A 13,717-nucleotide genomic window follows, 5' to 3' on the forward strand; every position below is an offset into this window, starting at 1 on the left:
CTTTTATCATTAACTCGCGGAAGCACAGCCCTTTAACTTTCTAGTTTAAATAAACAGCTAACTTATATAATATGTACATACCAAGATTTGTGTTACAGAAATCTTGAACAATGATTAAATAGATACGTAAAGTAATAAGTCCAAAAGAGACAACTAAAGAAAAAAAGTTTAAAAAAGAAGTTCAGTTACACAGGAAGAGTCTCCTCAAAATGGAGCATTGGAACTCACTTAATTTAAATTGCTTTACAATTTATCTTTTACCTAAAAATCGACCTCCAAAACTATGAATATTCTACTTATCTTATATGGCTCATAAAATCGACAATATTTATAAAATTACAATACTCTTGACCTTTTACCATTAACTAATGAAAGAACAGCCCTTCAACTTTAGATTTCCAATAAACAGTTAACTTGTATAATATGTACATAGCAAAATTTGTGTTACAGAAATCGTAAATCACGATCAAATATACACGTAAATTAATCAGTCGAAAAGAGACAACTGAAGAAAAAAGGTCTTAAAAAGAAGCAGCCACACGAAGAGTCTTCTAGGAATGGAGCATCGGATCTCACTAATTGGAAAATACATTTATTACAGAGATGTAAATTTTAAGTGTTATAAGTAAACAAAGAACCCAACCTTCTCTGATCAAGTGAGATCCAATGCTCCATTCTTGTATAAGACTTTTCGTGTGACTGTGCTTCTTTTTCAGGCCTTTTTTCTTCGGTTGTCTCTTTAATGGACTGATTAATTTGTGCTTACATGAGTTAATGGTAAAAGGTCAAGAGTATTGTAATTTTGTAAATATTGTCGATCTTATGAGCCATATAAGATATGTAGTATACTGATGTAGAAACTTGCCGCAAGTAGCATAAAAAATGTCAACTATTTAGCGTCTATTCATGAGATTAGTTGCGGCTGGTTTGTAATTATCAAAGTGTCTTTGATGTAAATAGCAATATTTATTTGGATCAGCGCCATCTAGCGGTCTTAATTTTTTTGCCATAAGTGGCTCCTAAAATTCTCAATCAGAGCATTCAGGATTAGAGCCATTTAGTCAATTATAAACCAGCCGCAACTCATGATGAAGCTATAAAACAAAAAAATAACGATACGTGTGTTTTTGGCGGCAAGTTAACAATCTATTTTTTACCAAAAAATCGACCTCCTATGTGTTTGTACTTTTGAAGATAAATTTTCAAGCGTAAGATAGATTGTTAACTTGCCGCCAAAAACACACGTATCGTTATTTTTTCATTTTATAGCTACTAAATTAGTTGCGGCTGGTTTATAATGGGTTAAATGGCTCTAAGAGCGAAAGCTCTGTTTCAGAATTTTAGGGCCACTTTTTAGTTCAAAAATTCGCAACGCTAGATGGCGCTGATCCAAATAACTATTATGACTTACAGTAGAGCCATGTAATTAATTACAAACCAGCCGCAACTAATCCTGTAGATATAAAATAAAAAGTTAATAATGTTCGTGCTATTTGCGGCAAGAGTACAATTTATCTTTTACCCGAAAATTGATATCCAAAAGTGTAGATGTTTTACTTATGTTTAATAAAATCGAACATATGGCATTACTTAGTAGTAATTACTTTAATTACTACACATAACACTCCACGTATATCTTACACCGTGCTCTTTTTACCAGAATGATAAAATCATTGTTAACGTACGTAACTCAACTGCTGGCAGCATTTGCGGAATACAGCCATTATAAATTATAAGTACTGACTTTTCGTGAAAAAGGTGTCAATTATTTTTAAATACGATGACAAAGTGAATCCGCGTGGAATTGTGAGAAAGTTATCAGCACATTTTTTAACTTTAAAAAAAATTCAAATACATCAATGCAAGAATACTTTTAATGTAATTTAATGTAAGTAAAACAAATTCTAATATCATTTATCAGTAAAAATGGGTTATTGGTATACATTACTTAGTGCCTATTAAAATTACTATTTAATACCCCGTCGCTAGCCGATGATCTCATATATATCATACGAGACAAATTTATCAACTCTCCCTCATGACCATGAATTACATCGATAAGATTTCATTTTTAGTTGAAAGTAAGATGATAGATCGAAACTTTAGAAATCGGTTAAAAAATTTATAATTAGCACTATTTATTGTCAGGGAGTATTTATTTACTAAAAGATGTTTGTGTTTAAAAAATGTATGAGCATAATTCAATTGTGCTGGTACAAATCGAAGAAAAATCAATACTATAAGTAATTGGATCCATTGTGAGTGTAAGCAACAACAATATTGTAAGTATTTTTTTTCAAGCGACATAACTTTTGGCGAGTGTGCCATCTTACCCCCTTAAATAAAATGCACCCCGCTCTCCTCTCCTTATGTAGGTAAAAATGATAAACATTAATTAAAGAAAAAGATGCGTAATTTATTGGCATATGACACTAGAAAATTAATTAAGCGTCGTTGCTGTGGTCATTTTCGGGCTGTTTACTACCCTTAAAGGTTTTAGGCCATTCAAAGGAAATCTGGTATAGATTAATATATATTAGCTTTAAGAGCGCGCGGTGGCTCGGTCGGCTAGGTCGTGGATTGGCACGCGGGAGACCGTGGTTCAATTCCCGGCCAGTGCGACTTTTACGGGCAAAGTACCTCTGTATCTTTCACATGTGCTTTTTCACCACGCAATGCTCCTCGAGGAGGGTTTAGGCGACCTTCTCGCAGCAAATTTGCCTAATTCCCCCTACCCCCCTCCCAGTGATGGGAGGCCTCCCCTTTCCTTGTCCCTTTCCCAAGTGCTAAGTGCCCATAGTAGTGCCCTTATTAAAAAGGAGCCGGACGTAGAGCACTATAATATAAAAAAAAAAAAAAAATATATTAGCTTTAGGGTAGGTTTGGGGGGTATATATTATATACCGATATACGTACACGTACTTAACACAAGGGGTCGGGGTCGATTTCCCTCTCTCCGAATCTCTCCCTACAGCGCAGCCACAGAAAGAGTCAGACCGAGTTGCATGTGTGCGCGCGGGTCCCTCGCGAGAGTCTCCTCGATAATCCGCGTTTTTTATGCCTAAAAATCATTCAGTCTTGTTTCTAAAAAACAGGGGGGCGGACACCGATACAACAACTGCTGTTGTGTCACACATTTCTGTCAGCCAGCGCTAGGAAGGAAGAGGAGGAGGAGGACGACGACGACCAGGAGAAGGAAGCTTATTGTTATTCTTTAGTCGTTGCTACAGCAGCTGCTCCAAAAATGGTGAGTGTCTGGTATACAAGCCAAATAATTTCCTTCCTTCCTTCCTTCGTTTATTTTATTTTTTTTTTTTTTCTTTCCACTGATGAAGTGATTTGCAACAATATATTGTCCCTCACCCTTTCTTTTATACTTACTCTTTTGACTTATTCCTCCACGGACATTCCGTTCATGCACGGCACACTGATATACCGTGCATGTGCACTCACTGAATCAAACATTTGAAACATATTTTATTTGTTCATCTGAGTTTTTTCTTTTTTATATGTACAGTCTTTCGGAGAAAAGTTGGCTGCTATCATGCAGAGGCCGGGACAGGACCCATCCCCCAAGGACGATGTGCCCTGGTACCTCAAGTACGCAGGACGTGCATTGGGCACTGTTGGCAGTTTCAGTAATCATACACTTTTTATGTTTTGTTTCTCTCTATGCTTTCAGCTTTAGAACAGTGACATCCTTGTACTTATAAGTAATTTTCTATGTTCCCTGTTTGACATTCAAAAGTTTTCTCCAGTAGCGTCTTGGTGTCTGTGAATTTTCAGCCTACAAAACTCACGCTACTGAGTAATTTTTATCCTCATCCATGGGCTTTGTGATTAATACATCAAAGTCTAAATTTAAACTGCAGAGTTCTTTGTTTTGCTTCTTTGTATGTCTGATGCTCTTTTGGATGTATGCTCATGTTTATTGAAGTAATTTAACGAAAAGCTAACCCAATCATTATGCATTTTAGTTGCAATATTTTTGGGAGCATGGAATTGTGCTGGAATTTTACTGGCACAAGTGAGCTGCTTCCTAAGTGGCCTGTGGCAGATGGTTGCCGGATTTTTAGTTATTACAATCGAGGCACCTTGTTGTTGTATGTTCATTGACTTTGTTCAACAGTTGAGCGACTGGGTGGACAAAAGACCGTATTGGAATAGAGCAGCTGCTTATTGTGGGTATGTATTTCAAAAGGAAACGTACATGTACATATACAGATAACACAAAAGCAATTTTGTTTTTTACACATCTACTTGTTACATAATAAATTTGCATTTTACACTCACCTTAGTTTTTCACACTGATAATCTTGCTTATTATTATTACAGTCTAGCGATACCTGCAATCTTCCTATGTCCGGGTCCAAGTACTATATTTGGTAGTGGTCTGATATTTGCAACTGGTATAATTTATGGAATGATGTCTATTGGCAAAAAGTAAGTAGAAATTTTTTTATACTAAGTTTTTTTTTTTTTTTTTTCGTACTAAACTTTAAATTAAGTTGCTTGAAGTTTCATGTGTAAATCGCTATTTGCTTACATTTTGCTACAACTGATTCGTAATAGAGAAAAATCAGTAAACTAACTAATAATTTTGGCTTTGCATTTAAAATTGTAAAGGTATTTATTTGTGTGGTGGTTTTTACATTTTAATATTAATCAAAACAACTAAAAATTGGCTTACAGCTTTGATAAATTCAAAGGTGGCAATTTTAAAAATCTTATTCCTAAGCAAAATCAATTAACAATTGAAAAAACATTTGCACTTTCCAAATATATAAATCTTTGCGTATTTTGTCGCCGCTTTTTATTAACACGAGGCGGCTCACAAGTAGTAGCTTAGAAATTGACAAATCTGCAAAAAGCAAAACGTGTGTTCGTAACCATGAAAAATGTGTGAAATAACAGAGGTGCCGGGCTCGAAGCAGGAGGCCTGCCCACAACTTCGGTTGGCTCTCCACAGGAGCCAGTGCCGCCAGGCACTCAGCATACAACCCTCATGGAGGATCCTGATGTCTGGAGACCAACATAAGCTGCAAATTACAATTAATCATACAACTCCACTAACCAGGCAATAAATCATAACACGCTCCATCTCCCATTCGCTTGGACATTCCTTTTTCGTTTTTAGTTTTTTTTTTTTTTTCACTCTCTTTAGATCATTATTCACTTCCTGTTGATTGTGTTTGTTAGTTCAAATGTGTATTATATTAAATAACAGACTGCTAGTAGTAGAAGTTTGACTTGTTTGTGTTTAAATTGAAGTTTTTACGAATTGTAATGTAATAGACTGTTTACCGTCTATTTTACTTTAAAAAAATTTTTAGATTAATGTCCTAAAAGAATACAAAGATTCGTGAGGCTTTGTAATTCTCAATTGATGTGATTGTATGTCTTAGATATTCATGTGTCAAGTAAACATAAGAGTCGTGATTTCTAATTAATTTATACCTTTCAGTATCTTTCATTTTAATAGTAATTTCAATCAGCTATTAATGATGTTTTCTCGGAATCTCAGAATATTTGTAATAAATACTATTTTTAAGTATTACTTGAAATAAGCGTACGATTTTTTTATTTAATAAAATTAAATAATTATTTAATTTTGTATTTTTTTTTCAATAAAATTTTGTATAAAAATTAGTACATTTCTTTTTTTTAAATTTATTTATATTGTTCATCATTACCAAGTAAAAAGGGTAGTCAACTTTTTCAAAAGTCACGTAAAAAAAGGAAAAACGTACTTGTCAGTTTTACACCAAACGAAATTGTAGATAACTGATTTTAATGTATTCGATTCAACTGGATTTCAATCATCACTATTTATTCTTTAAGCACGCTTGTACATTTATGTTGTGGCTATATGTGTATGTATCTTTCATTAATATTTAATTTACACCTGTTTGTAAAATTAGAACTTTTTAATTTCGTAAATTGATATTGTAGTTAACACAACTATTCACTACCTTATTGATTGATTGGGCTAAATCAATCATTTGATTGGCAGATAAGTGAATCGGCAAACTTCAACAGTTGTCGATTTCATTTCTGAAATACGCACTACTTATATGTACAATTACTCTCTCAACCAATGCTGAATTAGATCGCACATCGAGTAAATTTGTGTCCTTTCTCGTGAACTCGATAGAAAAATTATTAAGAGGGTGGGGAAAAAAAAAAATAATAATCTTGCGAAATGTTTGCAGGGCATCGAGAGATGATATGATCAGAGCAGCGGCGGTGACTGAGCAGCAGCAGCAGGGAGTGTCGTCGAGCACGAGGTCGAACCTGGTTGAAAACGCTCAGCCAATGGGCATCAGCCCAAGGCCCGACAGCAACGTCTGACGTCCTCGAAGACATTTCGCTACTACTGCTACTACTAAACTACTATTACTATAGAGCCGTTTGCGAATGACGCGAGAGCAAATGAGTTTTATCTTGAACTTTTTCTTCTATCCTTTTTTTTGTCTTTTATATATTCAAACAAAGTAAGTTTATAGATGATTTTGAATTTTGTAAGGCAAACGTAGGTCGCAAGGAGTTTATTTATTGCTGTTTTAAGTGATGATTGTTAATTACTAGTGAGTTCTTATGTTGCACGTAGAAAAATATTAGCAAAGGTAAGGTACATTTCACGTTTGTTTGTTATTTATATAATATATACATGTTGACTGAGTATTTAATGTGAGTTTATCGCAGATTTTTTCAACAGTTTTAATTTTTACGTTCATTTTTTCGAAAACTCGAAAAATAACATTGATCATTTGTAAATCGAAGGAAGATTTCGCTATTGGAAAGTTTAAAGTCTATTTTTTTACATCAAACTAATTTGTTCATTTCATCACTATTTTCCTACTTGTGCAGTAACAAATTATCGTTTTTAATTAATTAATTAAATATTATTTGAAATATTTATTTTCAAAAATAGATTTTGAAAATATTACATAATCTCATTTTGATATACACTTTCGAAAATTTATCGTGAAATAGGTGATTAGATACATCGATATCTATTGATCTCATGAAAACAATTTTTGAGAAAAATAGTTACCATTTTGAAAAATGGACAAATTAATTTATATAATACCAAATTAATGATAATGTGTATTGCTACTTACTTTTTTAAAAACAACCTCCTTGACGATAAATAACTAAATACTTATGATGAATGGTATATACTTCCTATATACATTCCTTTTGATTTTTAGAAAGTTTTATATTAAAAATGGTAAACCCAAAGGACTGATTTTTAGTCGACGTATTTAAATTGGGAACTACATATCGCCGTCGATGTCCTGGTTAATGCGTAATTAGGCTTCAATTTTTTTTAGCTACTTCCCATATAAACATACATCTTTCAATTTCGGAAAGATTTCTCTATAATTAGCTGATTAGGTTGAATTTTTGTCTTCTTTCGAGTTGCCCACTTTTCTCAGAATGTTTTACGATTTTAGTTTTTTTTTGTCTCGTAAAAAAATAACTTAAAAAAACTTACGAAGAGTTCAACTTAATAGTTTTACTTCCACAACAGAGAAATTATTCCGAACGAGATTACAAAAGCAGCCAAACTATTTTTCCCCAACAGAGAACCTCGTCCCGAGTCTCATATTATTTTATGTACGGTTTTACACCTAAGAATTGTTTTTTCGTAGAGTCAGCTGAATCTTGGCCTCCTCACGTATGGTTACTAGTTGTAAGCTTATACTACATGATAAAAGAATACAATTTTAAGATACACGAGACACAAAGACTCTTCAAATTTTCGAGGAGCGCAACTATAAAAGTATATAAATAATAATAATAGTGTTATATAATGTACGAATGCTAAAAAGTATATGTTTACTTTGCAATGAATCGTGTATACCGTAATATTATTAATTTTAACGAAGCATACGTGATTTTTATTATAATTTTTGAACCTATAGAATTTTTGGTAGTCGTGTATACAAAAGTAGAGATGTTTGGATGAAATAATGCATTACACAATGTTATTATCTTAAGTGTATAATATATATTATGTATAAATATATAATCGTTTATTAGTTATACGTTGTATACTGAGCTCTAACTTTGAGAAAAATTGTATATAAATTATTTGAATGTCATATCAATTGTTAATTGAACGTAATCACGTGCATTTTTACATCGACGTAATGGCTGTCACGTGGAGTACTTGCCGATAATTTATATATAATGTTTTCTTTAAAATCTCACAACAGCAATCAGCTCAGTGATGTTTTGAATGTTTGTTAAAACGAGTCATTTTATTTGTACATCGTTATAGTCGAAAATAGCTCTGTGTCAAGGAATAATGTGGTAGATAATATAAAGACAATTTTGTTTTATATAGCATGGCTAGGCAATGTGTGCATCGTTATGATATCGTGTTCATGAAATGCCACCAAAAATTACACGTACAAAAGAGGGGGAATAATTATTCGTGCAATATATCGCGTGGTAACCGGCTATATTGCATTATTACCGTGTCTCTTGTGGTTAGCGCACTTAAAGGAACAAAAATGAGAAACATGCAATGTACTGAAAGGTTTTCAGTACTCTATTACATTTATATTATTGTATTATCAAGAGTAACATACATATATGAGTTATGAGCGAAAAAATTAACCAACAGTGAATATTGCACGTATTACATACATTGAAAATTTTCTGGAAAATTATCTTGAAACTATTTTACGATTACTTTAATGTCATACAAGTAAAATCGTCATGAAAAAAAAAGAATACAAACAAATAAAAATGTCTTGTTATTTTTGAACGTAATATTAATATTAATATGATGATTGTTATTGAAATCGTTTGTAAATTTTTTGCGAGCACATACAAAGTCACACAACCGATGATTAAATAAAATTTTCGACACAAACAATTTACTTCAAAAACATCAAAAAAATTGATTTTTTGAGGAAGAAAAAAACTAATACGCGAGTTATATTCGCAAATGATTGTGCGCATAAGTTATCATTGACATTACAAATAAATACGTCAACACGACCACAAAAATATAATACGCATATTCACACACAAGTTGTAAAATGAATTGGTGTAGTAGTCATTTACAGTATGTCAAGCAGACGTTACCTTCGTCTCGAATCCACCGAAAATTATGACATTTGCAAAAGTAATTAAGTGTCTAAGTAACATCCTGACAGCTCTGTCGCAATTTAGCGTCATGTGTTAGAAAAAAAAAATCAACGTTATTTATGCTCATGTTGTCATTAAACATTAATGAGTAAGTAATGTAAATGTGAACATTGTCTCTTTTATTTCCATACCCCGTTTTCCTCTTCACTTTTGGCTGTTTTATAATAAAAAAGTGATACTTTACCTTCGTCAAACAGTTATTATGAAGATTAAATTTGAAACTCTGAAAAAAAAAAAAATTCAAACCATCTCGAATCTTGACAACCATCGAGTTATCGAATCGACAGAGCTCGCGAACTTACGTTCGTCTGCTTATTGACACTTCCACATGTATACACACAAAGTTCACAACAACGCAGTATTTTACCAAATGAACAGTTGCCGGTTTACAAAAATAGACAATCTTTGTTATATTTAAAAGTCTCGTAACGATTATTTATCTCAAAGTCAGCCAATCGTAAAATCATGGCGCTCTGTTATACGAGGTAAGTTGTTTTTGTTGACACTTATCCGGGTGAAAGCTTCTAGAGGTATACGAGGGATAATAAGTCACACCGTTCTTTAACAACTTAAATCGTCAATCAAAGCTAAATCAACCAATATTATTTGTAGACTGCTGTGCAGGCGTAGCCTGGATCTCCGTAATTTTCGCTGTTTATACACGTCCAGGTGAGTTATGTAACGTTTAACCTGTTTTGTCGAACATTATTGCATCTTATTTTATAACATTTTTCATAATTTGTTTGTATACAGTCCTGTCAGTGTCTGCGTGAACAGCCCTGCCCTTCGTGCAGCCCCAGTATGCGAGTCACACGATGAGAAGAACATGCGACTGAAGCGACCGTTGTCTCCTCACCTGACGATCTACCAGGTCCAGCTGACGTCTATGCTGTCTGTATCACATCGTGCAACTGGCATAATACTGAGCTCATACTCCATTATTCTTGCCTTTGGTAATCCTTACTTTCCGTATCTTTCCGTTAGACTTTTGTGTAGATTTTTAAAAACGGTTTTAGAATAAAGTTTTTCTCTTGGTGCGCATGTATTTCCAGGAACGTTGTTCTACCCTGGAGGGATTCCTTGCCTTATTGATGCTATTGCTGCATGGGGCTTGCCATCCGCGTTGCTTGTTACCGGCAAAACATTACTTGCCTATCCATTGACTTACCATTACTTCAATGGTATCAGACACTTGGTAAAAAATAATTTAACACTCTGAAAATTATCACCATCATTTTAACATTAGCATATAGTTGTAATGATTATTTGTCTTAGGCTTGGGATTTGGGCAAGTTTTTGACAATCAAAGACGTCTACACTACTGGATACACCGTTATTGGCATTTCTACCATAGCAGCTCTTGCTCTGGCTCTAATGTAAATTTGACTTAAAATTGTGCTCAAGAAGTTATTTTATCAAAAAAAAAAAGCATCGAGGTGACGTAAAAGACCGTTTAAAGTTTTATAATATACTTTAAAAAAATAGTGTGAACCGTTTCATCAAATTTATTGTATATTAGTGTCATTTAATATATGTGTGACGAGCAGTTAGTGTCAATAATAAACATATATTTAAGTCTTGATCTTTATTCTGTAATAATGTGTAAATTAGGTTAAATAGTGTCAAGCTGATGTTTAATTTACCAAAAAAAAAAAAAAAAAATACGAGTCATTTAGCAAATAATTTTTGACTTCAGCCATTTATTGCAAAAATTTTATGTATATGAATAAAATATATTACAATATTCAGTTATAATTCGGTGAGAAGTACATGTTACCCATTATCATTACACCAACAGTAAAAACGCTCAATTCTTATTTTCCAAGTTTGTATGTACTTTAAAAGTATAACAGTAACTTCTTAGTAAATAATAAAAGCATCCATATGCCCACTATTAATTTATTTTGTACATTTCAATATGGAATAAAAAAAAGTTTCAGGTAATTTTTTGAATTCCAACAATAACTGACAATTTTATTTATTAATAAGAATTTTAAGCAGTTAATAGACAATTGGAAGAGTACTTAACCAGCAGTTTCTTAAAAAAATCGCAAAATAAACTGATTATGTCGGTAGATGGCAAAGTTTCAAAACCTTGACGGTTTTACCGTCACATATCCTTAGGGCGAGATCATGTGGAGAGATGCATTAAGGCGTCTGAATTATTGGACAGTCCGAACTTGAGGAGACAAGGAGTACGAACGGACTGGGACGGACTACGGAGACGTCGGAGACATCCACTTACTCATTTTACTGTACTCTTCCCGCGCGTGCGTGCATCAACATCAACACTCAATAAGTACAAAGGTAAAGTACTGTTAATTTGATTTTTAATTAAAAAAAAGAGAAAACACCTTACTGTCGTAAAATTGTAATTTTGTCTGAATAGAAATAAACAATTTTAAATTCAGTTTTCAGACATCTTATAAAAATGGAAAGTTTCATCAACGAATTGCTTGAATTTGATTGCAACTTTGAACGTTGTAAGACAAACAATTGCAGTAATAAGTCTTGGGACTTTTTATATTCATCACAGAATACAGTTACTATTGATGGTTTACAAAAGCAATTCTCCTTGAAGATGCATGCTTTTACCTCGTTGAAAGATTCGGAAGATTCTTTCCTTTTTTCGATCGCACACTATCAATATATAGGTGACTCGAAAAATTGTAATGTAGAGTTTGAACTTCCACTCGGAAAAAAATCATTTTCATTTTCGTTACGCTACATACATGATATTAAACTGCTAATGGACTTGGGCTCAAATGATAGGTATGAATTTATATTAAAATACGTTGGTGATCATAAGTTCAAATCTAATATGCTCAAAGTTGGATGTAAACTGGCAACTGATATATTTGGGTCAACAAAAAGATTGTCATTACCAATTAAAATATTCTATAAGAAAAAGGCCGTAAATTCATTAGTAAGGGATATCCAAAGATTTTATTTAACTCAAGAACACTCGGACCTGAGAATTGTTGCTAAAGGTCATGTTTTTAATGTACATAAATTTATTTTATGTGCTCGAAGTGATGTTTTTAATAAAATGCTGAGTTCTGATATGCGAGAAACAAATTTAAATGAAATAAAACTTAAAGAATGGGATGCGAACGTTGTAAAAGAGTTTTTAAATTATATGTATGGTAATACTTGTAATATGAATGAAATTTCTCACAATTTATACAAATTATCGCATCTATTGCAAATAACTGAGCTACAAACTTTGTGTTTAAATTATTTGGAATCACACATAAATAAGCAAACCATAGTATCAATTTTAAAACTTTTTGATGAAAATAAATATGAACTACAGGAATTGCAAAAGAAAGCTCAAGATTTTGTTGATGCAGAGTTGTCAAATTTGATGGAATGTTCAGATTTCTTAAACTACATGGTTGATACTATTTCACTGAACAATATTTTATTTGTTCTGGAGGTATCTCATGAATATAAAAAAGATTTTTTGTTTGATGAGGCGATGAAATTCCTCAAAAATGACCATAAAAACATTTTAAAAAATGATAAATTTAGACAGATGGCCTTGTCAAACCCTGAACTGCAGTACAGAATATTTGAAGTATTATTAGATGAAAATTTTTTTGCTCAAGAATGTTACAAATAACGATAGTGTGCTACTTGTCATTATAATGTATTTTTAGTACAATAAAAAAAAAATTTATTCTGTAATTATTTTTTTTTTTTTAATAATTTTTTTACCTGTAATAACATTTTCATTTCCTGAAAAAAAAGATAAAAAAATTGGATTCAAAGTATGAAGAATACCTCCTGTGCATTTTGTTGAGTCTAATTTCTTTTGACATCGACGATCACTAAAATTCGGAGAATCCCAGAACTCGGGTACGTCTACATTGGCTCTTTCACTTTCGTAATAGGACTGGTTCGAAATATTTCAAAGGACGAATTTCACTATCACCTTGATCTACTTGTCAATGGAGAACATTTTTAATCACAAATAACTTTTGCTTTTACTTGGACTGCTGATATAGTTGGCCTTTATTATTTTTATTATGTACAAAATTGAATAATTACAACTTGGTTCTACCTGGATACTTTTTGATAAAAATTTTTAGATTCTGATACTTGTAGATATTATATTGAAAATTTTAACTACAAATAGTTTTTAACTCTTTATTGATATCAATTATTCATCGATTAACAAATGTTGTACATAGGTTCAAACAAGATAGTGGGTTTCAAATAAATGAGATACAAATGCATATAATCACAAAATTTTATTGATTAGACTTATGTTTCAAAGAAAGTTCGTAATTAAATAAGCATTTATTACATTTTTAACACATTTTTACATTAACTGTAATTTGTTATGAAATAACCAACATGTCTAGTAATAAGTGTGGATTTTTCACAAAAAACTCTCTACTTTGGTGGTTTACTAAAATGTCTCTGTTCTTTTGAATAAACTGTCCAGCAACTATTTTTAAATCCTGGAGATTATATTGATCCACACTTATAAGTTCACAAATTTCAATAACATTTTCTTTTTTTACGTTTGATATCAAATATT

General features: G+C 32.3%; 2 protein-coding genes across 3 annotated transcripts; both read left to right on the plus strand.

The window, feature by feature from the left end:
• The first annotated feature begins 2,984 nt into the window (after window positions 1–2,984).
• Window positions 2,985–6,777, plus strand: fwe (calcium channel flower). The gene is made up of 6 exons (XM_089593829.1): window positions 2,985–3,032; window positions 3,096–3,247; window positions 3,518–3,638; window positions 3,978–4,185; window positions 4,336–4,443; window positions 6,213–6,777. Exons 2-6 carry the CDS (start codon window positions 3,245–3,247, stop codon window positions 6,349–6,351), a joined length of 579 nt encoding a protein of 192 aa, XP_089449955.1. The 5' UTR covers window positions 2,985–3,032; window positions 3,096–3,244; the 3' UTR covers window positions 6,352–6,777.
• A 2,724-nt stretch (window positions 6,778–9,501) lies between these two features.
• Window positions 9,502–10,995, plus strand: LOC106641394 (succinate dehydrogenase cytochrome b560 subunit, mitochondrial). 2 transcript variants are annotated; one of them, XM_089593830.1, is made up of 5 exons: window positions 9,502–9,653; window positions 9,781–9,840; window positions 9,907–10,121; window positions 10,221–10,363; window positions 10,444–10,995. In XM_089593830.1, the coding sequence occupies exons 1-5, from the start codon at window positions 9,634–9,636 to the stop codon at window positions 10,546–10,548; spliced, it is 543 nt and encodes a 180-aa protein (XP_089449956.1). In that variant the 5' UTR covers window positions 9,502–9,633; the 3' UTR covers window positions 10,549–10,995. The 2 variants fall into 2 exon arrangements, with proteins under 2 accessions (XP_089449956.1, XP_014211289.2); XM_014355803.2 differs by having other exon boundaries at window positions 9,781–9,837; window positions 9,922–10,121; window positions 10,444–10,993.
• Window positions 10,996–13,717: the final 2,722 nt, after the last annotated feature.

This window comes from Copidosoma floridanum, unplaced genomic scaffold, assembly GCF_036245765.1.
Source record: "Copidosoma floridanum isolate Cflo_tuat_1 unplaced genomic scaffold, Cflo_Japanese_pri ptg000020l, whole genome shotgun sequence".
NCBI lineage: Eukaryota > Metazoa > Arthropoda > Insecta > Hymenoptera > Encyrtidae > Copidosoma > Copidosoma floridanum.